The following is a 24,922-nucleotide window of genomic DNA, read 5'->3' as shown; positions in this document are numbered from 1 at the left end:
TTCTGCCTATCATAAAGGGTCTGTTGGAAGAACAGAAAGGAGTAGGCAAAAACAATAGTTAGAGCACTTCTGCAGTTACACACGTACATGTGCTATTAGATAGTTCAGCTGCATTTTCTTATTACAGTTTTGTCAAGAATCATTATTATTCTCTCACATCCTATGGACACCTTGAAAGGAGTGATGGGATATCGTGAAAAATAATGTAGACTATTTTGGAACAAGATCCAAGCCAGCACTAATGATAGTAATATATCAAAGTGGTCTTAGCACTCAGTAGCCAGCTCCCTGTGATTCCCTCTGAGGTCAATTATCCTTATTCTTCAGGCTCAGTTTTATAAATATTTCAATCCCTGCCAATCTGAATTATTGTCTCAGCTGAGATTTTCTCAGATCACAAATTAGTTCATATTAAGTTTTCTTACTAGCAACTTTTCCTGCACTCTCACAAATCTCACCATCACCTCTGAATACTCTTTCCCAATCGTCTTTTTTCCCCCTCAATGAGTTCTCGCTATGATCTACCCTCAGGTCTTGAACCACGCCTGCATGGTGACCAAAAGGCCAATTTCTATTTCTTGCACTGACCTTTTCAAAAGGAAGAATCTCTATGTATGTTTTTACCTCATCATTTTTTATTTTACAATCATATTTCTCCAGTATATTGTGTACAAGTTTGCCAAGTAGCAACATTGGAAGGGGTTGGGGAGAGCATAAGGCTGCTTTTCTTCCTTCAGCCTCCACTGCTTTCTGGCGTTTAGGTTTTTGTCCTTATTTTCATCATGGCAGAGCTGAGTTGACAGTTTTCCCTTTGCATTGGTATTGTGAAGACTTTAAAACCCTCCTAAGGGCTGTTAAAGTACAAATAATATAATATTTTGCTTTGTTTAGCTAGGGTGAGGATTTCCAAGCCTTCTTTCATAATGGTTATTTTGTTAACAATTTTTTTTACTGCATATGTCTTCTTTTTCGATTCCCCAAATCTTTGCACTGCTGAATACTGACATTTCTGTATTCCATTTACTGACATCATTAAGTATCCCAAAACACCTGATTCCAAGGTTGGTTGTCACTGAATTGGGAACATCAGCACTTACGATCGGAGCAGTTCAAAGAGCAAGACTTTAATGTCTTTGGAAAGAGTAAAATTATTAGAGATCCAAGGGGAGAAACACACAGGCAGTCAGCCCCTCTCCTTCTCTAGGAGGCCAGTGGGGAGTCTGCAGGCAACGGCAGGGGCTTTTCCTACCTCCTCTCTCTGCAATCTCTTCCTTGTGCACAGCCCTAATCAAACCTGCAGCCACATGAAATGTGGCTTTCGCATCAGTACTCTTTCCTCACTCGGAGACACAGATAGGGAGTTAGTAGTGTTATTCTCTGGAATATGACATTATGTACTATGTTAGGAAAACCTGGAGGAGCTGGTTTTAGCTGACTACCGGTTCCAAGATGCAGAACTCTCCCTCCCATCATGTGGAGCTATGCTCTTGCACTCCAGAAATACTTCGAAACACCTTGTTGCATGGGGAAATGGCAATTAGGAAGGGACTTTTCAGTAAATTGTATCAAGGACATGAAGACAAATTAGGCTTGGTAATTTTTATTGATATTTGGAATTAGTGACACCCTTTTAACCTAGAACATTTCAGTCAGAAAACAAAACAATAACAGGATTTTATGTTTCCCCATTTGCAGAGTGACTTTACACTGTAAGAGAAAAAGAAAGAGCATTTCCCTGATACAGAGTTACTAAAACACAACAGAAATGGATCCTTGAAATCCCCTTTTTAAACTGACCAAAATGGGTTAATTACTTGTGTTTGGGGAACATTTTGACCTCCCTAAGAGGTTAGAGAAATTATTACAGAATAGGTCTATATAGCATATGCAAAATCAGAGGTTTGTCTTCAGCTAATTGTCAAAAGCGACACCCAGACTTCTGATTTTCCATTTGATGTGACTCATTTCAAGACATCTTCCTCAAATAATTTCCAAATTACATTGTCTTTGAAATGGGATCCCTTTGCCTAATATATCAAGTAAAATTAAGTTATCAAAGAATTATTTTCACCAAGAGAATGAGCTTCACAGCATTTTAAAGTTTCGGTGTGAATATTTTTTTCCTTTTGACACATTTTGTACCCCCAGTTTGAGCCACGGAGGTTGAAAGGTATGTATCCACAAAAACTGAAGTTTAGCAATATCCCAGCATGAAATGTATCTTGACATATTTAAGCATTTGGCAGTTCCCTGAAGAAAATACACGCAAATGGTGGAGACAAAAGCAACTAAATATGTTTTCCCATCTTCCAGCAGGAGCTACTATTCCCAAAACACTTCACAGCAAAGTTTGCACATTTAAACTGTCATTGTTGATGCTGAATCATTTATTTTTGGCCTGGTTATATTAATTGTACCTGAAGACCAAATATAGCTTTGCATCTCTTAGGAGAAAGCTGTCTTTATGATACAATTTCTATTCTGTTTTAATCATGGGAAGAGTTAAAATAGAACTGCATCTTAGAAAACAATTTCATTTTTTGCGTTAACACAATAACCCTGAGATCACAGAAAGCTGTCTGATTGCTGTATTGATTTTTTTTTTCACTGTAGCTTTTCTCCCATAATGTTGTTTTAAGACCTTCACTCATCAAGTCTTAGAAAAAGAGAAGATAATCTTTGCAGCAAAAATAACATCTCTTTTCACAGAATTTGCTTATTTGGTCAGGTGCCATGAAGTGTATTTTGGAGCCTTTGCAGAGTTCGTATGCTGTTTGTGGGGGCAGTCACTTGTGCTGCCAGTATTTATTATAATGTATACAGATATATAAAACATATGTGGCTGTAACTGTTCCCAGAGCAAGTCGTCCAATGATTTGCACTAGCAGGGTGCCTTGAAGCAAAGATACATGTTTCTCAAGGGTGCGGAATGGAGTTTCAGTTTTACACCCTGAAAATTGTGTTTGGCTGTTACTGGCATGTCGGTGATGATGAGAAAAACACTCTCAATTGTCACAAAGCTATTGAAGACCAAGAGGGCCAGGACTCTGCCACCCGCCTGTGAGCTCTGTGATGGGACCAGGGAGGCATAGAACAGGCAAGCCCAGGGAGCCACAGGCCCTGCTGACAGCTTGTAGGCAAGGTCTGCCAGAGGGAAGCAGGAGACATCCTGGGCTTCTGAATGCCACATGCTTGGCCATTGAAATATTTCAATACATAATTCAAAGGGAGAACAGCCACACAGTTTACTCTCATATAAATATACTAAGATAGATTAAAAAAAAAAACCAAACTATAGTATAAACTATTCCAACAAACTATAGTATAAACTATTCCAGCAGAAAGATTTTTTTGCTGATATCATCTGCATCATAGTTAGGAGCTCTTCTGGAATGGCTGGCATAGTAAATTGAACTCTAGTGGGTTTAAAAAGGCATTAGATTGGGAGCTCAAAATATTACTCTTCTCTCCCATTACCCCTTCATTCCATGGATGCTGGATTTTTTCTTGGTAATCCTCTGGCTGGTATTTCCACAGTATTGCAAGGGCTTTACTAACACAGCCAAATAGTAACAGAAAACATAGAGTTAAATCTCCCATGTTATTAAAAAACAAACAAATAAGCAAACAAAAAAAAAAAAAAAACCAACCAAAAAAAAAGCCTACAACTAATTTATTTTAGTATATTCATCAATTAGTCATCCATAAAAGCTTTCTTAGGTGTTTGACCAAATATAAGTGATCCTTTAGCCAAAGAGAAGTTACTGACATAATTTCCTTATGCTTTTTGCAAACCTGTCCTTCAGGAACTACTGAAATTTTTATTTGGAGTGTTGTGAATGACTACAGAATATCTTAATTGCCCTGAAACAGTCTTTAAAGTCCCATAGTGTGGAATCCAGTAATTCCTCCTAACATTTGTATTGCTCTACTCAAATTTTCTTCTCTTTGATCTCAGCTCCATTGAGGTAAAAAGCAAATCTGCACCAAGTCCCATTTGGTACACAAGGATCCGATTGCCTGACTTGCCCTCCAGAGCACTGCCAACTGGTAGCTGTGACATCCTATAATGTCATCTCACTCTGAATGTTATACATTTATTATTACACCTTCTTGCTGTGTTGATAGTGAAAAAGACATATATTTCTGAAGATTACTAATTTAGGTTTAGAGATTAGCCAAATAGCATGCCCTGCTTTGAGTTAGGAGGATAAACTAAATGCCTGCCAGTTTCAATATTTTTTCCAGGCATATATACTCAGATTGTTTGTGTAGCAATTTATTTAAGAGTATAGAAAAAAATGGAACAATCAAATAGAATGAAAATTTAAATTAAAACATGTCATTTAAATAAGCAGTAATGAATGCCGGAAGCAGATTGATTGTTAGTAGTTTCTTATTGCTGGTGCAGCAGTGGCACAATTGAGCAAAGCTTTTAACCTGTCAAGAACAGAGTTACAGCATCAGACTATAATCTTGGTTTCATCAACATAGATCTAGTTTTCCCCCCTCTACCTTTGTGATAAGAAACCATTTTCAATTACAAGATTTTGTACCATTCCATAACCAATGCAACACATATATATTACTTGCAATTTTGTAATACACTTATTGAAGGGGAAGAGACACCATTGTGTTGCATACAGGCAATTTACAAAATCTCTATCCAGCATATAAATCCTGAGTCTGCTTCTACTGAAGTCATGGTCAGGGTTTTGTATGTCTTCAGAGTAGTAACCATACAAGACCACACAACAAAAATGGAGTGCTTCATACGCTGCAGGGAGCAGAAAGAATGTTGTGACTCACATTCAAGTAAATACAACATTATCTTAATGGAGGGAGGTATATGGATTATATGAAAATTATATATATTTATGTGTGTTGGTAGATTTTATCCTCATTTATTTACAAGCAAATTCTTCTAGGCATTACCAAACATCTCAATCTCTCCAGTCTCTAACATTCATCTTTCTTTCATGGAGATAATCAATCTGCACTCATCAGAATAATTCCCCAATGCATGAAATTAATAACAAGGCTTTGGCTGTCTATTAATATTGTGCTAAAGATTATGAGTTGAAGTGTTTTAATGCTTCAATTTAATTACAGCAGAGTAGCATGAATATGAGAGATTGTAACTTCTATGTTTTATTACGTCTGATTTACTTATTGAAATGGAAATAGATCTTTAGTAAATGGTAAGCCTGTAATTATATATGTGTATTCGCTGCTATGACTCAGTGACACATGCAAGTAGCCCAGAAACACTGTCTTATATCCTCAACAGATGTGTATCACCCCAAAATTCTGCATTGTCAGTGCCTAAGTCTTGTCTGGTCTGACTGGGCTTTAAATCACCAGGGCTTGTTAACATTATCCTTCAGGATAATGAAGATAAAGCAAATGTTTTTTTAATATGGGGTTGGGGTAACTGTGAGATTCACTAGAAAGTATCAGTCATATGTTGATTCTGTCAAGATCGACATTTCTGCAGTTGGGCAAAAATCATTGCCTCTTGCTCAGGCAATGCCTTTGAGCTATGAACTGTAAAATTCAGCAGAGGATACTAAAAATGAACTTTATTCACTCTGAGACAAGCGCTACAACCATCAGCCTACAGAATCATCCTCACTCTCTTTCTGCCCAGTGAATAGTTGAACACAGTGTGGAATAGGCAATGTCAGGGACCTGCTACAGCAGAATTCCCTATCCTGGCAAAGAAGGGACTCAGACCCCACACTGGGAGTTCATCTTATGTCCTGAGCTACAGAGCACCAAGGGGAAAGGGGAATACAAGGCTGTTTGTCACTTAAGTTTTTGCCTTTATTAAAAATTCTGAACACCAAATTAAAGCATTTTTTTATTATTTAGGGTTTTGTATATTCAAGTTTTAACACCCAAACCATTGCTTTCCATACACCAATAACTCTGTAGAAGAAAATGAAGGGTTTGGTGATCAAAAACCTCAAACCAATTAAAATGCTTTATTCCATTTAGCCAACAAAGCAAAACCAAAGCCCCAGTGAGTTACTCATGCAGCCCTGAACTACTTAACCCTTTCACAAACAGGTGACACATGGGACTGATGACTTAGGCATATTGCTGTTTAATTTAAGGAGATGCAGTGTGGCTCTACTGTTTGTCTAACAGAAAATGGAATAGAGTTTGAGAACCACAGCTCTACATATTAACATGTTTTTAAAGTTACAGAGTTTGTATGTTTCTACAGAACTTGAGCCTAAAACTTCTGTGCCTAAAGCCTATCTCCTGCTGCTACCTGTGGTTAAGCAGATGTTTCACTAGTTTAGAGAAAAGCAAAATAAAAACTGAATACCTACTACAGAACTGTTGTTTTCACATGCCTTTCAGTCCCCTCCTATATTTATTCTAAATAACAATAAAATGTTAAGCCCTGCCAGAGTTTAATGTTGTCTGTATCACAGGCTGCAGATCAGTTCTGCTGTGCTATTGTAGCTTCATTCCATCCTCTGCATCCTGTTTGAATTATCAATTTGTTTTCTTCTAATTGAATTAAAAGATGTCAGAGTAATTCCTGTCTCACCCCTACCTCTGCCTCTCTCAATCTTTACCCTAAGCATTGTTTAAAGATCTGGAAGTTCTCCAGATAAAATCAATCTTCCATTGAAACCCCAGCTTGCAATGCTTTTTAAAGTTTTGCTTTTTTCAGCATAGAGATGGATGTGGAAGAAAGGAAGCATAGGGAAGAAAGGAAGCATAGGAAAGAACATGTAGGAAGGAGATGTAAGAAAGCATATTGCTACCTACAGAAGTATGGTATTTATCCGAGCAAACGTGGGAGTCTAGGAGGAGTTAGTTTCCTAGGGATAAGCCAGTCCCCCTAGGCACTCCAGCCAATAGAGAGAAATAAGCATCTCCAGGAAGGATTCAGCTCATCAAAAAGTAAGTGCTGAGTTGATGAGCTCAGATTACTGATCATAGAGCACCCAGCAATTTTGTTTTAGACAGATGACTCTTGGAAGAAAAATCAAGTAAAATGAATTTGGTCCCTTTCTCCAGTGCTTAGGCACACTGTAAATTGCAAGTACACTGACAGTGGGGAAAGCCCAAAGTACTGTGGGGGCTGATCATGATCCAGCAATGTCCCGGAGCACCTGTTTGTGTCCTGCTTTGTTGGAAGCTCCTGTGCTTAGGACTTTGTGTATTTCCCTGGGTAGGCAACCTGTAACTCCTGATGGAGTTACCAAGACATGTTTCAGAGACATGATTCCTCTGAGGAACTCATCCTTATGCTAGGAGTATCTTATGTTACAGTGTAATATATTAACCTTACACCCAGAACAGAGCTCACCCAGGGATCGTCCACGCAATTGGGTGAAGTCATTTGCGATTGCAGAACCTGAAGATCTAAGGTACATGTAAAGCACTTTTTGACATTGGAGGGAACAGGCATCTAACTGGTTCTTGAGGCAAGACTAGTTCAACTGCTTTCAATTTACATGTGCAAATGTAAATGGAGGAGCAGGGGGTGTAATTTATTTTAAAATTTAAGGTTGTTCTCAAAAACATGAGTGTATGCTCACTTCAGGAATCTGTTTATACTCCCTTTTCTACTTCCTTAAGCAAATACAGTCTTAGCTGTTCTGACATTAATATATCATTTGTTATTGCCAAAGAGTAAGATGCCATAGAGCTTTCCTATATCTCCATCTTTTTCAAAAATATTTTACATATACAGTCACAAGCAACAAAAACAAGTACTTACTTCCCTTATAAAATAAACAGTAGTTTCAGCTACATATTTTTTGAGCTGGATTTTGCATTTACTGCCAAAAGACATCTATTGGTAATAACCTGCCTTGTATGCTCAGTCCTAGGTAAGATCCGCAGTGCAGTTGGAAGTGCTCAGCTCCTCATGTCTCAGAAATTCCAGCAATTTTATTGGCTTTGTCAGCAAAATCTGGTAAGTCACCATGCCTGGCCATTCTTGAAGAGTTTAAGGCTATTCATCCATAGATATTCCACAGAACATAACTAAATTTTAGAATTTAATATTTTTACATCAAAGACAACAACAAAAACAAGTATAACATACCCAAACAGTAGCATTCTGAAATGTCATTTTCATGTCTCACATCTCGTCTTACTGCTCCTTTTTGGTTTCTTAACTTAAAGTATGTTGTTAGTACTTTTTCTTTATATTTTTCCAAAACAAACAGGTAATTTCAGAATTTCAGCTTGGCTGTGTTTTGTCTTTTTCTTTTTTCTGTCTTTATGTAAAAAAAAAAAAAAAATGAGAAAGGAACAAATGCAAATTTTCTGAGACATAATATTATGGCTTATTTTTGCAATACCCTAAAATAGTATCTGTATTTCTGGTAACAAAGGAGAAAATTTTAACACTGCAGTAAGTGGAGAATAGTAAAATAGCAAAATAGGGAAGCATGTATGTTCCAGCTTTCTACCTATCTGAAAATAGAACTGATCATGGAAACAGGAATATACATAATGTTCATAAAATTGGGTTTCATAATTTGCATTGCCAATTATATGTAAGATATCCTAGGGCTAAAGGAACAGATGCAGTATATTCCTTGTGAGAGTTAACTGCTATTGTTCTGGAAGTTCATTAGAGACTAATTCAATTCTAAATGTTATCTTCATTAATATGACAGCAGCCATCAGTAATACACTCATTGTGGCAAGATGATACTAATCAACGGAAGAATGTAATTCATCTAACTACAGCTAGCGGTAGAGCACCTTTCTTTGGCTCACTTGGAAATCAAGGGTATCTTTCATCTTTTGACTGCCCCTCTATAGCATATATTAAAAGAGCTGATTCTGTTGCATGCGTGATAGCAGACATGATCTCTATGCCTGGTTAGATACATTTCTTTCTTTACTTGTTAGTATTTGCCACATAACTTCTTAAGGCAAAACATTAATTCTTCATAAACCTACTTGTTACTTTCCATCCATAAAATTAAACATCCAGAATTCCTGAAAATGCAATCAAATATTAGTGAGAAAGTCATGCCAAAAATGTCCTGCCTTCTGATAGAAAATGATAAGATATATGGTCCTCATTAGGAAAGAATCCAATTATCCACTTCAAAGACTCTGTCAAAACAAGAATTTTAATAGCTGTTACAGAATGACAGAGGAAATATGCAAAGTCAGGCAAGCAGGAGATGACTATGTTTGAAATATGAAATACATCATGTCTGCTCCCTATCTAGCCATTTGTTTCATAGCGAAAGGAGGAAATCTTCATCAACGTCTAAAAGTTTCTCACTGCATATTTCAAAGTGCCCTCTATTACCTGATTGATTAAGCTATGCAAACTAAGATTTGGAGAGCCTAACCTCCACTCCACTTCATTTATCTTCAAGTGGGTGCAGTACTTGTGCTCAAGAGCATTACTGTAATAACAAGGGCAGCTCCTGCTCAGCACGGCTGTCAGAAGTTTGGAAGCACGAACAATTCATTACTGCAAAAGCAATAGAAGAACATTCAAAAATCTACAGCTTTGCAGACAACATGACCAAAAAACTGTCAAGTTTTTATTTCTCTCCTTCTTATTTGGATAATAAACCTTTGAACTCCATAACAGCAGCTTTATCCCACTCTGAAGATGTAGGTTCTGAATATTCCTTAGCTTCATTAAATCAGCAATGGGCTCTGCAGAAAGCAGCAACTGCAGAACTAGACTTCTAGCTCATCCATGTTTTGAGGCTTTTCTTCCTATGCCTAATGGTAGTTTGTTGTTAAATAGTCACTTAGTGAGTATCCACAGCAGGCTTTCCATATGCTCCTACGGCAACATCTCTGTGCCCCATGGTAACGCTGCCAGATAGCAGCCTTTCCCCATTCGAAAACATCTAGCACTTACAGGGCTACCACACAGCAGTTTCTCTAACACTGTTCAACAGCAATAAGCATAAAAGTAGGACAAAGAACAATGGTGGTTACTTATGCCAATTCAAATGCAGCAAAGGTTTAGGAAGAGGAATATACTTACTCATACTGAAATTTAACCAGGAAACTCACCCATTACCTATGGATCATAGGAACTTCAAGCAACACATTTGATTACGCTCTGGGTTAAGATCTCTTACCAAAGATTCTCATTTTGGGTAAATCCATAGAAATGTAAGCTTCGATGAAGTTTTTTTAAGAATCTGGCTGGCTATCTCCTGCAGCGTACTGTTCCACTAACTGCTAGGGAAAAAAAATCACTGATTAATAACTACTCCCTTCTGCATTATTCACATTATCTCTTGTAACACCCTGTTTTTTCTTTGAAGTGTCCTCCTCCATACACTTTAGTCAGCACAGATCCTGCTCAGGTCGTGAGATCACCACTCAATATGTCATGGTTCCAGGCAAAAACAGAGCAGCTCGAGCACTGGCTAGATACTTCTAGGCTTTAAGCACTTTAGGCTTCCTTCAGAAGGAGGGCTGCAGAGCTGAATTCCAAATAAGATACAAATAAATTAGCAGCTTCTGAGAAGGAACGGGTTTAAGCCAATCTTTTCAAAACTTAGTTAGCCGTAATAGTAATCATTTGTGCCAGCGCTTATCCATGCACTGCGGATCCATAAGCAACAGCAGCAGGAGGTAGCCCTCTTGTGTCCACACAGTGCATGCCACACTCCTCTGCAAGCAGCCGCGCTGGAGGCTGCGATCTTCCCAACACGATGAGCAGAGTTGGGTGAACAGAGGTACAGAAGAGCAATTAGCCTTGATTCAGAAGGCAATGGCATTTCAATGAGTGGCATCATTTTATGGCTGTTTAGAGGAAACTGGGGAGAGTTTCCTCTGGACCGAGGAGACCAGGCTGGAGAGAACAGATTGCAATGCAAGATATATTGCCATGGGACCATCCTGGCAGATTTCACACAGGGAGTCAGTTCCTGAAGCCTGAGATATTGACCTCTGTAGAGTAACTGATACCACTGGCATAAATTTTAAATGGTTTTGGAGCAAACTGGGATCTAACCAATTAAGTTGTTTTCGGTGAACACTAATCTAGAGATGTATCATGTTTCCCAGAAGTCTGTTATAATCTATATGGACAATTCTGCTAAGTCCCTGAAGCTTCCTAAGAAAAGGAGACTTTCTTCTAGCAAAGAAGACTTCTAAGTGGGTAGGCTTTTAGGCTGGTTCTTGGCCCAGATTCCTGAAAGAGTTTAGGTGCAGGTCATACTTCATGTTGTAGCGCCCAGCTCCAAAGTACTCAGCTCCCACAGTGGCATCTGCAAACCCAAGTTTGTGTAGCAAGTCCCAGTTTAAGACCCTCAGATTCAAGGGAGGAATTCAACAGAAATGCTGACTTACCTCCCAGTTTTTAGGCAACTGTGGATTTGTGCTTAATATCTAAAATGCTTCTTTGTCCGCTAGATTTGTGAAAGATGGGGCACAGAGCCTCGCTTCAGCACTAATATCAGTGTTTCTCACATAGTAAACTAGTCGTTACAGCTTTCGCCCAGAAAAGGGGAGATCCAGAGTCCCTTTGGCCTGGTTTTGACTCCATCCAGCTCCATTCTGCACCTTAATGACTCCCTGCTGTACTGGAAGGGAAGAGACATTTCTCCATCATCTTCACAGAGTTGTTTACCAGTTAAGCCCTTTTTCATTAAAATGACAAAGCTGTCTTCTTGAATGAGTACCAATACAGAGCATAGGGTTAAGAGTCTGCATACAAAAATGTCTTTTTTATCCAGAACTGATACCAGGTTAATAGTCAAATGGAGGATCACCTTGCTAATTGTTACCACCACTGTTTGTTCTATTAAGTCTTGTGCACATAGCGCCACTTAATTGCAGTACCTGTGTGTAACGCTTCCCAGTTCCTGAGCATGATTTGACTCTCTGGAGAACAAAATTCTACCATGTCCCATCAAAATTCCATGCCTTATGTATACATTTGAAAATGCAAGACAATGTAAACATCGAATTCAGCATAAGCTGACTACTTCTTTGTGGCATTGTTTTACCTTCTGATCAGCTATCATGAATGCCATTTCATGAAGACTTCAGGCTGGCTAGAATACGAACCATGTTCCCTTTCACTTTAATAATCAGCAGGCAGAGGCTGTCAGCTTGCTCCTATTTAGAAATGCAGGTCAGCACAGCATATGGTGCTAAGGAGCTTCCCGTGCCACATGGAATCAGGAATGCTCGCGTAAGACATCCAACTCATTCATTTTTGGGCTGTGTAGGAGGCACAACTTTCCAGTCACAGCTCCAGGCTGTAAAGTGCATGTAGACTTAGCACTGAGCAGCACTGTAGCAATGTAATCTGGCACAATGACTTTCCCGCCTCAAAGCATGTTGTTTAAAGCCTCCCGGTTTATTCAGATTGTCTCCTTTGTGCATGACAGGACCCGAGTGCCATGCCAAGGCCAACTTCCCAGGACCTAGCAGGTTTCTGGGACTTATTGCAGCTCTCAATTGAAGATGTCAGCATGAAGTTTGATGAACTGCACCAGTTGAAACTCAATGAATGGAAAATAATAGAATCACCTGAAAGGAAGGTAAGCAGATGATGGACAATACCATTTACTCCCCATTTGTAGTCCTGCAGTCTCCTTGTCTTAAATACAACAGTGAATACAACAGGTTCCTAACCCCAGAGAGTACCTAATTGGTATGGCCCAATTTAGACATGGAAACCTTCATTACATGTGAGGGGTTTTTTTTCTTTTTAACAATGTTGAGCTGAATTGTGTGACAAATAAAATGGATTTTGCTAAGTTAGTTTACCTCATAACACTTTTGTTCAAATTACTTGGATTTGCATTCTAAAGACTAGAACTTAAATATGTTCTGATTAATTCAGACTGAGGACAACAGCCCAAGAATCCAATCAAGGTAAACTCAGCACTGTGCTACATTTGGGGCAGCTCAAATCTGAACAGTACAGTGTTTAATCCTGACTGCATGACACAACTGATACTAGAACAGGAGTGAGTTAAAATCATGTGGCAAAACATAGCACAAGGTCATACTAAAGCTTGGCCCACAAAAGGTTGGGGGACAGAGAGTTGTGCCTGAACATGTGCCCTGCAACTCCACCACCTGGGGGACACCCCAGCCACGATGGTTACAAACCAAAGGTGGCATATTGCCTGCAAAAGCAATGTAATTCTGAAACTGTCTTCCCCCTTTCTAGAGCTCCATCCCTCACCTTGATTATCCCACTATCCTTCCTGATTACTTTATCAGTCAGATGAAGAAAGCATTTGGTTTGAGTCAGTACTGTTGGCCTCAGGTGAATACTTGTTTGGTTTGGGAGGAATTAGGAGGCATTTTGACAACTCTTTCATTTCTTCATGCTCCTCTTGGATTTTAATTTTCAGCCAACGGGTTGGTGGATGGTGAGTTTGCAACTCTTGCTTACTAGTGACAACTGGAAGTAAGAAATCATTATAGTGACAGCAACAGGGATGTTCCTAAGAGGGAAATTATTAAAAGCGAAGGGAAAAAAAAAAAAAAAAAAAAAGATGGGACAGCAGGAATGGAGCTGTTGTGTTCCTGTCTGAAAACAGGAAATAGAGAAAATAAATAGTAGAAGAGATGGCTGTCATGGGGAATAGCATCTTAGGCTGCTGCACTGTTCCTGTTGAGCTGAGAATGTAGAACTATGTTCTTAAGTAACATTAATTATTTAGTCTTGGCTAAAGCATTTTGGCAGTAGACTTGGAATTAGTTTAAAAAAAAAAAAAAGACCAAACACCGAAGAGTGTAAACCATAGGTGCATCAGTTCAATTTTTGTATTATCTGAATCCTGCTGTGAGTCAAATTAGCTGTGTTCTCCATAAGGAACAGCCCATACTCTGGACTATTGCTATTACTTTAAGAAGTGATATAACAGAACGATCGATGATAATAACCATACTATACATGTGAAGTTGTGGAGTCTCCATCTTTGGGGCTATTCAATCCAGTATTACATACCATGTTGAAAAACCTGCTTTAACTTCAAAGTTGTGTCTAATTTCAAGTGGGTTTTGAATGGGGGTTGTACAAGATCACCTCCAGAGGTCCCTTCCAATGAAAACTATTGCATGATTCTGTGATTCTACATTATCTTTTTGAGGCCCTTATATGATATTTCACAGTCTAAATGGAGTAAAATATCAATTTCATACTTCAAAACAATTCTTCAAATAAGATCTACAGAGCAATTTACAGCTACTTTGGTACCAAAATCTACTGACTCTCACTTTATAATTTGATAATTCTTCAATATAATTTTCTTTTGAATGGTCCAGGCTGGCAAGCAGAACAATTAGCCCAGTGTTCCCTCTCTGGTTGGTGCTTGCATGTTTCCATTCAGCAGTTCATGGAGGAGACTAAACTAATACACAGCTGCTATCTCATATCCAGCTGAGGCTAAACTCAGTATGATTAATTTAATTAAACATGCTGTCCTGCTAATCTTAGACAGTCTTTTCACTTGATCAGACCACACAGATGCGCTGAATTCTTATTGGAGAGCCAGTGTGTGTTTCTGTTTATAATGGATGTAATAATGTGTCAGCTAAAATTAAACAAATTCCTATGAAAGGGAGGTACGTAGATTGCATGTGCCGGATACTTGCAAGGCCAGTAGAAGTAGTCTTTTTGAAGGCACAGGACTGCAGAATTTGTGATGGCTGCTGAAACAACAGGGTGTTGTCAGTGTCCCTAGTGTGGATAGCTATTCATGTAACCCATTAGTCAGCTGATTGGAGAGCACAACTTGAGCATGCTTGATGTATGTAACCAGTATTTTGCTTTTCATGTCTTTGATTTGCATGCTCTGCTGACAGTACCTTCCGCATGCAGTTCACCCTCAGTTTTAATGCCCTGTTGCAGGAAGAAAGAAAGGTTCCTCCTCCTGTACCAAAGAAGCCCCCAAAAGGAAAATTCCCTATCACAAGAGAAAAATCTCTGGACCTACCGGACAGACAACGACAGGAAGCTAGAAGACGGCTAATGGCTGCTAAGAGAGCAGCCTCTTTCCGGCAGAATTCAGCCACAGAGCGTGCAGACAGCATCGAGATATATATCCCAGAGGCTCAAACCCGGCTTTAAAGACAGAATGCTGCAGAGTTCCTTTTTTAAACAAAATGCTTGTACAGTTTGTCACTTACCTGGTAATTTTTGTCTCATTCTCTCCACTAAATATGCCCTTGCTGTTGTGTTCTTTGTGCCATAAGCACAGTGGAATGCTTTTGATTTCCTCAGAATTTGCTGAGCTCACCGCAAGAACGACTTCTTTTTGTATTTATTGTCTGACTTACAATCAGCTACAATGGATAGGGCTTGTCGAGACCTGACTTATCCAATATATTCTCAGAGGACAACAAGAAACACCTCTTGAGATGGAACCCAGCTTACTTTTTTGTTATTTATATTTTTATAAAATGTGTGATAATTAGGGATAAGAATAACAAACTATAAATGGGTGCATCTCACCATTCACTAGAGGCATTAGCTAATCCAAGCAGAAGGTGCTACAAATGTAAAGAGCAGGAAAGAAAGAACCCATTTATCTCTCTGACCTCCAGTTTCTTTTCCTAGAACCCAGCTAACATATTTACCCATGTGCTCTGCCACTCTTCTCATCTTTGTTACTGCAAAATAACATTAGGCCTCTCATGTCATGTCAAGTTTCTGGAGATGAACAGGGATATCCAGCCACTAAAACTCCAAAGTTCATCAGAAACCAAGAAGCATACAAGTCTGGTGGTGGTGGGAATGCCCACTGAGAAACGTTTGCTGTTAGCAGTATAACGACACTCTGAAACCTAAGCAAAATTATAATGCAAGAGGACTTGAGGGATGGGTGAAAGGAAAACGGAAGCCTTAAAAAGTTAGATCTTCTGTAGCAAGATGTGTAAAGAAAAAGTTATACTCGCTCCTTTGGAACACTCATTGCATTTTTAACAGTTCTTTTACGTGTTAACCTTTATTTTATAAACCTTCTCTCTTTCATTTCAAGAGCTGTGCTACATGGAATATTTCAAACTCTCACAATGTTCTATCAATTGAGTTTCCAGGGTATCCTTGAGAAAAAAAAAAAAAAAAAAAATCTTGCTTGTTTAAAATGCCAGTTGTGATGTTGTAAACAGTTTAAGAAATATGAATGTGAGTGGTAAGTATATCTAAGTTTAAATGGTTATGTTAAGGTAAAGGTGAACTGTGGTTTACAGTTGTATTTTTCTTTAGAACTATTTTTCTATGCAGTATCATTTATGGCAAGAAGAAGCTTCTTGCTTGCTTCAGACATAAAAAATAAAAAATGTGATTGAAGAGATAAGTGATTTCCAGCTATGGAATATAAGAAAAATCATATATTTTCAAGCCTCGCATTGTCAGAAGAGAGAAGTGGTAACTGCCACAGGTAAGAGGCTTTAATTTAAAACAAATTAAGACAGAATTATTCCACTTCACCTACCTTCCACAGCCAACTGAGCAACCCAGCACCTAGAAGTCTTCAGGTGAAGACGCAATAAGATGAGAAACCCACAGCCCCCAATTCCAAGGTTTGAATCCTACTGAGCATTACTTTAGGTCAAAACAGTCCAAACCCAGTGAGATAGACAGCCCCAACTACCACATCCCCTGTTTTCCTGCTTTAACAAATGCAATGTATTTAGCCATAGGCAGAATAGCTATTTAATTATACTCAAGCACTTTGGTTCTTCACCTGATGAGCACTTTAAATCCGAATCCCATGCACCTGCAGCCTGATGGATGACTGAAAACATGAAGTATTGTAGGTTATGCAGATCTGACATTGCTTCAAATCTGTTTTGTTTTGTTTTGTTTTAATTTTTCCTTTTCCTTCTCCTTTTTCCTACAGTGTGTAGTATTAAGCATGAGTTCTGTCTTTGGAGCACAGCTGATAAGGCATGTTTAGCTTCAAGATATGAATCTTTAGAGATGAAGTTTTGAGAAGTTTCTGTGAGGAGAAAACCCTGTAAATTGAGCCTGATATCTGGTATATACTTTACCAAATAGCCTTAAACTATATTTGGAAGCAAAAACCAAGACGAATGTATATCCTTCCAAAATGCAAAAAAAAAAAAAAAAAAAAGAAAAAAAAAAAAGAAAAAAAAGAAATCCCTGAAATATTCTTCTATAGATGAAAACATTATATTTCCCACCCCTCATGTTTTCAAGGCATTTTCTATTAAGGAAAGAGCTGAATACTAGGTAGCGTACAATATTGATGCTGCTTCCTATATTAGTTGTTCTATTTTAAATACAAATGTACCTGCAGACACTGGCATCTTTAGTCTTGAAAACTGATATCTAAAGTGGAGCTGCTAAGTAGCTAAGCTCCACGCAAAACTAAAGCCAGTGTCTTTTCTAGATTTGAGAAATTTAAAATAAACACACATTCCCCATACATACATACCTATATGGCAGCTGACAGATACTGCCTAATTTTCCTGTACACTTCAAGGAGAAATCACACTTGTCTTACTCGCTTGAAAATCCTCACTTACAGCACCAGGTCATGCGATTAAGACAAGCTGTATTTGATCCTCTCACTAATCAGACTTTATAAAAACAAATGGTAAAAACGGCAGATTACACATAAGCTTAGATCCCAGCTGACCTAATAATGCTGCCTTGGAGCAGTCCGTGTAAGTCTTTATTTTAGAATCATGTTTGATAAGGTTTTTTATATGTTGAAATATTATTGGATCTTCTCTGGCAAAAATAGGCCTGCGTGAATGATGCCAGCCCTGCATTTTACATTTCCCATGCCATTAATGAGAAAATGTTCAATATAAGCTTTGCATATCTATGATTTCTGTTGGTTCCACGTTTGTCCCCCCCAAAAAAAGGAATCAAAAGTAAACTAGATGCCTACTGAAAAATCTGATGTTATCTGTGCATGTTACATTTCAAAGTGCAATATATTAAATTGTTGTACAGGTAACATTCTATCATTAAGGGCAAATAAGCCATTTCAATTTACATGTTGTACATCTAGTTAGTTTAGAAAAATAACATTATGCTTATCATACTTGTGTTGCAAATAAATCAAAGTCAAATTGCTTCAGTCCCTGACATGAGAAACACAGCATGTGGTATCTTAATAAACGTATAAACAGATCAATTGTCATCTGACCACACATCATAAAAATATAATTCAGTTACAAAACCAACATAGGAGGAACATAAAAATAAGCATAAAGACAGAAAGTGGAATGCTTTCTACTAAAGAGACTTCTTGGTGTAGACCCACACACAACAGCTGGATACAACAAAATAGTCTACTGTTTAATTAAATACTAATTGGACTGATATTTATTTTAACAGATGAAAAGTATAGAAAGTCTGTGTTCATTTCTTCATCACCTGTGAAACACAAGTATAATAAACAGAATTCTGAAAATTTAAATAAAGGAAAAGACCTGACTGGTAAAATTGTTGATATTCACCATACTTATTTTTGCTTTGATATTTTTTTGGATTTAAAATTCTTTGTAAATTGGTGAAGTATATTGTGAAGTGGTTTGTTATTTCATGTTGACCTGACTAGAATGGCCTATGGCAGCGTGCAAAGACTAATAATGTTGTACAGTTTAATACCAAAACCTGACATTTTAATTCATGCTTGAACCTTGTTGCTATGACAGATTTGAGATCAATCAGGAAGGAATTAAAGCGTGCATAGGAAAGTGTGTGGATTTCATATATATGTATAAAATACATCTCATATAATGGAAATTATTTGTTTTAAAATAAGCCCATGTCCTGCTGTATCAGTAAATTAGTACTCCAATTTCATCTTCTTCAGCACTGCATCTACTATAAAGTGAGCGATTGTTCAGTCTTTGGGTGGTTTTGCAAGGAAAAGAAGTAACTGCTACATTATGACGTGCCATGCGTGACCTGCAGTCTCCTTCTGCCCTGATGGAGCGATACCGCTGAGAGGTTTCTGGCCCCCATGGCACCCTCAGGCAGCACCACCGCTCGGTGCCAGGGCCTCCCCGGGCAGGTCCACCCCGGCACCCCTCTCCAGGAGCGGCGTGCCTCCAGATCAGCCCATCTCAGCCCTTTGCGTTCAAAGCCTTGAGCCTGCCCTGCCCGGTTGGTGGGTTTGGTGTCCTCCTCGGCGTTTCAGTGTTGGTGCCAGTAGCAAGGGGGCACACTGGGGGCTGGCCCATCAAGTGGTGGTTTGTGCATGTTGATTTGAGGTCTGAAGCTGGTTTGGCAGCTCCAGGTGTCAAGCTGTGTGCGTTGAAAAGCTGTGAAATCCTGTGTAGCAGGAGCCTCAGTATTAGCTTAAATGAAACGCAAAACAGCGTTACTCTTGTTACTCTTCCCAGAGCATCTTACGATGTAGTGATGGCACCTGCAAACTGTGTCCAAGATGAGGAATATCAGCAAACCCCCTAATGTCTAGAGAGGTGCTTCCTGGTGTATGACAGGTTGTCACATTTATACAGTGCCTTTCATCCAGAAGGATTTCCAAGCACTTTATTAGCCAACACATAAACTCCAGGCTGGGCTGCAGCTGGGGCAGGTTACCCTGCCCATGGCCTGGTGAGCCGGCACAGTGGGATGCTGGGGGCTCTCCCACCTGTCCCATCCTGCTGGAAAGTTTCCTTCCACACCACCCTCTCAGAGCTCGGGAGGACCCTTACAGTGTGAGCCTGTGCTAAAGGAGAAGCAAAGGCTTGCTGAACCAAGAGCACAGCAGAGGCGAGGCCAGTGCTCAGTGCTCATACTGTCCCTCCAGGGTGTAGGCAGGGAATGGAAAGAATCAAATTAAATTTCCAGAACAAGATCTGCTTTCTCCATTCATGGTGATGGCAGTGAGGGTCCCTGTGGTGTAGGAGCTCCCCTGGGAGGGCACCGCAGGAGAGCCCCAGCCGGTGCCAGAGGTAGGAGCTGATGGCACCTGCAGCTGAGCCCTCTCATAGGGGATCTTGGCAAGTGTCTCCTTCGCAAGCTCATTGCCTCCCAGCTTTCTTAGTGAGAGAGATCCATCTGGGGCACCTGCTGCAAAAGCAGCCTTCCCCTGTGGCACAACTGCCAAGCACCCTGTTGTCTCTCCAGGTCTGCCCTCCAGACAATCTAACATGGAGGTTAATGTGGGGCATGGGACTTAGGCATAAGGATTATGCTTTGTTTTGGGAAGCCACTCTCCACTGAGACTCAGCTCTAACCCTAAGGTTTCTTTAGTATGGCAGAGCAACAGGGATGCCTCTCTGCATTGACAGGATTAGCAGACTAGAGGCAGCCATTTCATACTGCAGCTAACAGAAAGGCGATATATACACACTTACAGATATATATACAATTTTTCAGTGTCATGGTCTCAGACAGTAGGACCCAGGAGCCACAGTCAACACTCACGTTCCTGTAGACCATGTCACTTTCTTGCAGATCAGCCTCATCACTGATACGCATGGCAGGCTCACTGCCCAATGCAGCCCCACAGCCCATCTGCAACTGTTCGCAATGTTCACCTCCAGGGACCATCTTTTGGAAACAGCTGTTTTATGGCATACTCACATGCACACAGGCTCCTGGCAGGAATTAAGCCCTCTGTATACACAGAAATTGCTTAATTTGTCTCTGAAATGCAGATACCTCTATGGTGTAATGCTACAGCTATTTAACTACATAATGGGCTGCTCAGGACAGACAGTATAAAACTGAAATTGAAATGAAAACTTGCCCAAAAGAGAATTTGGCCAGCATATTTAGGCTGATTCAGCTCCTTTTAATGAAATAAAATTCTAATGGCTGCAAGAGGCCATGGCACTCATTATATCTAAAAACCATATTCCAGATCCCTTATCATTAAATGCAAACAGCATATTGCAAATGAGGATCACAGAAGAAGACTCCATGTTCATAGGCCCACCTTTCCACACATGGGTGTTTCTCTCGTTGCCTTTCATTGCTGAAACAGAACTGGGCTTTTAAAGTCAGATGGTAGATAATGTAAATCAGTATGTCTGCACGGCTTGCTCTTTAACTGAGCAAACACAAAACAGTTTTCATGAGCTGGCAATTTAATTCTCTATTTTATTAAGGCCAAATCATTATTTTTCTAAATCGGTTCTGTTGGACAGGATTTTTTACTTCTCTACTACAAAACCATGAATATTTTCACCTAAACTTAAATGAGGGGGAGGTTTATTTGAAGATATGGTCATTATTCACCAACACAGCCCATCGGTGAGGATTTTCCTTCTTCCCTTACTCTTGTTTCATACAACACACCATTTCCCATTCCTAAAGCTGAACTGTCATACAGGTTTCTTATTTGTGAGATGAGATAAATTATTGCAGAGCTTCAGGCTAAGTTCTGATGTCAGTTGTATTAGAATCAATGCTAAGAAAATGAAATCAGAAAAAAATGACAGATTTGGATCAGTAAAACTGATATTAATATCTGACTCAGCAAGTCCTGCTGTGGTAGAAAGGACTCACTGTTTGAATTAGCAAGTGTGTAATTATTTTGTAGGATATAGTTCTTCCATTCAGGTAGGTCACAATCAAGCAGAGGGCTTGGTAGTAGGTTCAAGTGTCTGACGATAGTCCTCACAAAGAAATACTAGCTTTGTTTGTAGTTACTTGTGGAATCCACATGCTCATATCCATGCTTTGATTGACCCTTTGGAGGTTTTATAGTATGGCCATCTCATTTTAAAAGGGCTCAGCATGTATGTATTCTTTAGTTCAATTTAGATATTGATTTCCTGAATGAAGAGAATTTCCCTTTTGAGTAGCCTGACTTATACTGCTCTAGAACTGTTCTTTCCTGAAGAAAAGCCACTATGACTGTGCAGAATTTTCTGTACAGAGACAAAACTCATATTTTCATTTACCATGTGACATGCCAAAATAATCAAGTGTGGCCTAAGGACTAAATTAAATGCCTCCTATAGAATTTCAAGGAATGTTAGAACCAGGAAACTAGCTGTTTAGTTATCATTAAAAGTATATATAAATATATATAAAAATATATATACATAAGAAATCATATCAACAATGAGGATGAACTGAGTGCCAAATATTCACCATCTGTATAAAGCTACACTTCACTAGAATTAAACTATTTTATGTAATTCTCTTTCTCATGCTTTTATGGTTCTTTTGATAAATTCTATTTAGTAGCATGCAGGATACCTAAATTGAATGTACAGTATGTTGTTTCATTGCTACAATAATTTCTCGCTTCTCAGTAATATCTTCTTTACCAGAATGTTATTTGTTACTTTGAAGACATATTTGAGAATTGGTTTATTATTGAGTTATTCTTTTTCATGGTTCTCTACTCACCTCCAGCTGATTGTAAGAAAATGTGCTTCACTATTTTGCCCCATGGCTCTTTTATGAAGCCGCCTCTTTCAATTGGTTTATGTATTGTTTATGTTCATCTCCTGTAAATAATTCTGCAATTAAATTTTTTGAGAAAAATAGAGTACACTCTTTATTACATTTTAAATTTTGCATTAGTTAAAATATATCATTTCCAATCACACAATTTGTAGACCACACTAAGTCATTATTTTAGATATGTAGCCCTTTGAGTGTCAGGAAATTCATTTCCAATAAAATAAGTCTGATAGGGGTTTATCTGAATTCAAAGGAAGGCATGTTTAAAATCTGAAGGAATTTGCCAAATAACTGAATCAGCTATGCAATGCCATTGATGTGCTTTGATTTATAGTCATTAATACTATAGGTACAGAATATCATGCACTGATTTTGAATCAGACTGTTGTGTGTCATTAACAGAAAGAACAATAGCCTCTTTTGCATGTAAAGCAGACAAAATTGAATTATTTATGATCCTGTTTGTAAGCTGTCATTATTGGGCAGAAATAACTGAAAGAATTTGTTTTGGAAAGGTGAATCCTGGAGCATCTCTCTATGTGTTTTTTGCTTTTTGTAACAGAATAGCCAGAAGACCTTTTAGCCCACTTTACGTTTTTCAGCTCTTTCCAGAACAAACAAGTCTTCTACTGGGAATGGCTTTAGCATCTCAGCAGAAAATTTGATCAATTCTTTGCACTGGCCACACTTCTTGTTAAGACAAAAGCCACAACAGGCATGAAACAAAGATGTGTGCTGTCTCTGACTCTAAATAAAGGAGGTACCAGAATGACTATGATAAATCCAAATTTATTTGGCATACAAAAGTGCTTTGTTGTATGAATCATTGTATTTTGATGGTTCATTTAGTATGTATACTACTTTAACACTTAGAAGTCCTAGCTATGGACCCAGGTAACTTAGTACATTTACAAAATTAAAAGATTTTCCTTAAAAAAAAAAAAAGTATACAACTTAACCATTAGGTGAGAAACAACAGAGGCAGATACAGGAGAGAAAACAGAGGAAAAAGTGAGATGCTATTAAGTAAAATGAAGAGCAGTGGTTGCAGCATCCTAGCAGCCCATCAGTTGACAGTTGTTTCATAGGCATCAGAAAAAGAGAGGATAATGAAGAAGGTTGGAAGATATCCTCAGGGACCTCTTCCCAAGAAGGAAGTTCAAGAAAGATGTTTGTTTGAAAGTTTAGCACAGAGATGATGAATTTTGGCATCATAAGTCAACTGAAGGTAGAAGCTGACATCTCTGTAATTAATGAATGATGCCAAGGACACCATGGACAGGTGGCCTATGAAGAAACTGTGAAAAGTCTTGTCAGTAAGACCAATAAAATTAAAGATTCACTACTCTGCTGGCTCATTTGTATAAAGGAATTTTCATCTTTAATACCTGTTGTGGAAGACTCAAAACTTTACAGCTACATGTTAGCAGTTCCAATGAAAATTAAATTTAGACAGAGAAGTCATTAGAGCAGCTTAGTGCTTCTTTTTGTCTGTCCCCTAACAGGAGATGTTATGACCTACAGCATCACCCATAGCAGTTCTGTACTGATATTTACAACTTAGAAAGGCCTTGATCACTTCTAGCTGAAATTCCAATAACCATTAGCTTGTCTTAACCTCCATGAGTTCCCTAAAATAAGGTGATCCTTTCTGCCGTCTGGAAAGGATGTCAGGACTAAGCAGCAAGCTGTTTCTTGTACAATAGTATTACAGATGGTTGACAGTCGTTGCTGACGAACTAATCAGGTCAAGAAAAGCTGAAGTATAGATGTGGCATATTTTATTTCAATTGCTGAACCAAATAATCAGGTGTAGAGTACCTGTTCTGGAATTAGCATATTTATCCCAGTTGAACTGCTCTGACTGTCAGTGGGCTTGTGGAAGGCTGTTATTGTTTAAACTGTAGCAGCACAGATGAAGTGTGAAAATTCTGAGATGTAGACAAGTGCCTTACATAACCTATTCAAGCTCTAACACAATCCCTGGACAGATTCTGCTGTGAATGTTTAAACAATCAATTTATGAGTAGCTAGAGGATAATACGATGATAAAAACCAAGCAACACTGATTTGCCAACATCCTGTCATGTCAACCAATTAAATTTTCTTCTTCTACAGGATGAATGGCCTAATGGATTAGGTAAAAACAGTAGGCTGTGATAGATCTTTGCTTCATTAAGGATTTTGATGCAGCTCCAGTGTAACAATTTTATATAAAACTAGGAAAATATTGTCTAAATAAAATTGTAAAATTAAATCGGATTAATTTGAAAATGCATATACAAATATCCCTGACCTATCGTGAAATCTGAAAGGCTTTTTAAGTGAGAGAGAAAGGAAGAATCTTACCACAATCTAACGTGCTCTCAATAATAGTCAGGAATTTCATGGAAAATTTTGGTGATTTACTGAAAAACATAACATTAATTGATCATATGATGCCAACCTGGGAGCAGGTACAGTTCTGTAGAGGATATAATCAAAATTCTCAATGATCTCAAAAAACTGGGCACACTTTCTAAATCCAATATGATGTAACTCAGTGAAGAAAAAATGCAAAATGCT

At 38.6% G+C, this 24,922-nt stretch overlaps 1 protein-coding gene across 10 annotated transcripts in view; it reads left to right on the top strand.

The window, feature by feature from the left end:
- DLGAP2 (DLG associated protein 2) overlaps nt 1-22,438 on the top strand; it is a 463,956-nt gene extending 441,518 nt beyond the window's left edge. For 9 of the 10 annotated variants that reach the window (XM_030490185.1, XM_030490186.1, XM_030490183.1 and 6 more), the window contains 3 exons: nt 7,854-7,945; nt 12,372-12,524; nt 14,852-22,438. In XM_030490185.1, coding sequence (XP_030346045.1) covers nt 7,854-7,945; nt 12,372-12,524; nt 14,852-15,070 — 464 coding nt within the window. In that variant the 3' untranslated portion in view covers nt 15,071-22,438. The remainder of the gene's footprint in view (nt 1-7,853; nt 7,946-12,371; nt 12,525-14,851) is intronic. The other variant, XR_003991947.1, reaches the window with a different exon arrangement.
- Nucleotides 22,439-24,922: the final 2,484 nt, after the last annotated feature.

The sequence above is a fragment of the Strigops habroptila genome, chromosome 6, assembly GCF_004027225.2.
Source record: "Strigops habroptila isolate Jane chromosome 6, bStrHab1.2.pri, whole genome shotgun sequence".
NCBI lineage: Eukaryota > Metazoa > Chordata > Aves > Psittaciformes > Psittacidae > Strigops > Strigops habroptila.
The sequence above is the reverse complement of the archived record's forward strand: the minus strand, read 5'-3'. Positions and strand labels throughout refer to the sequence as shown.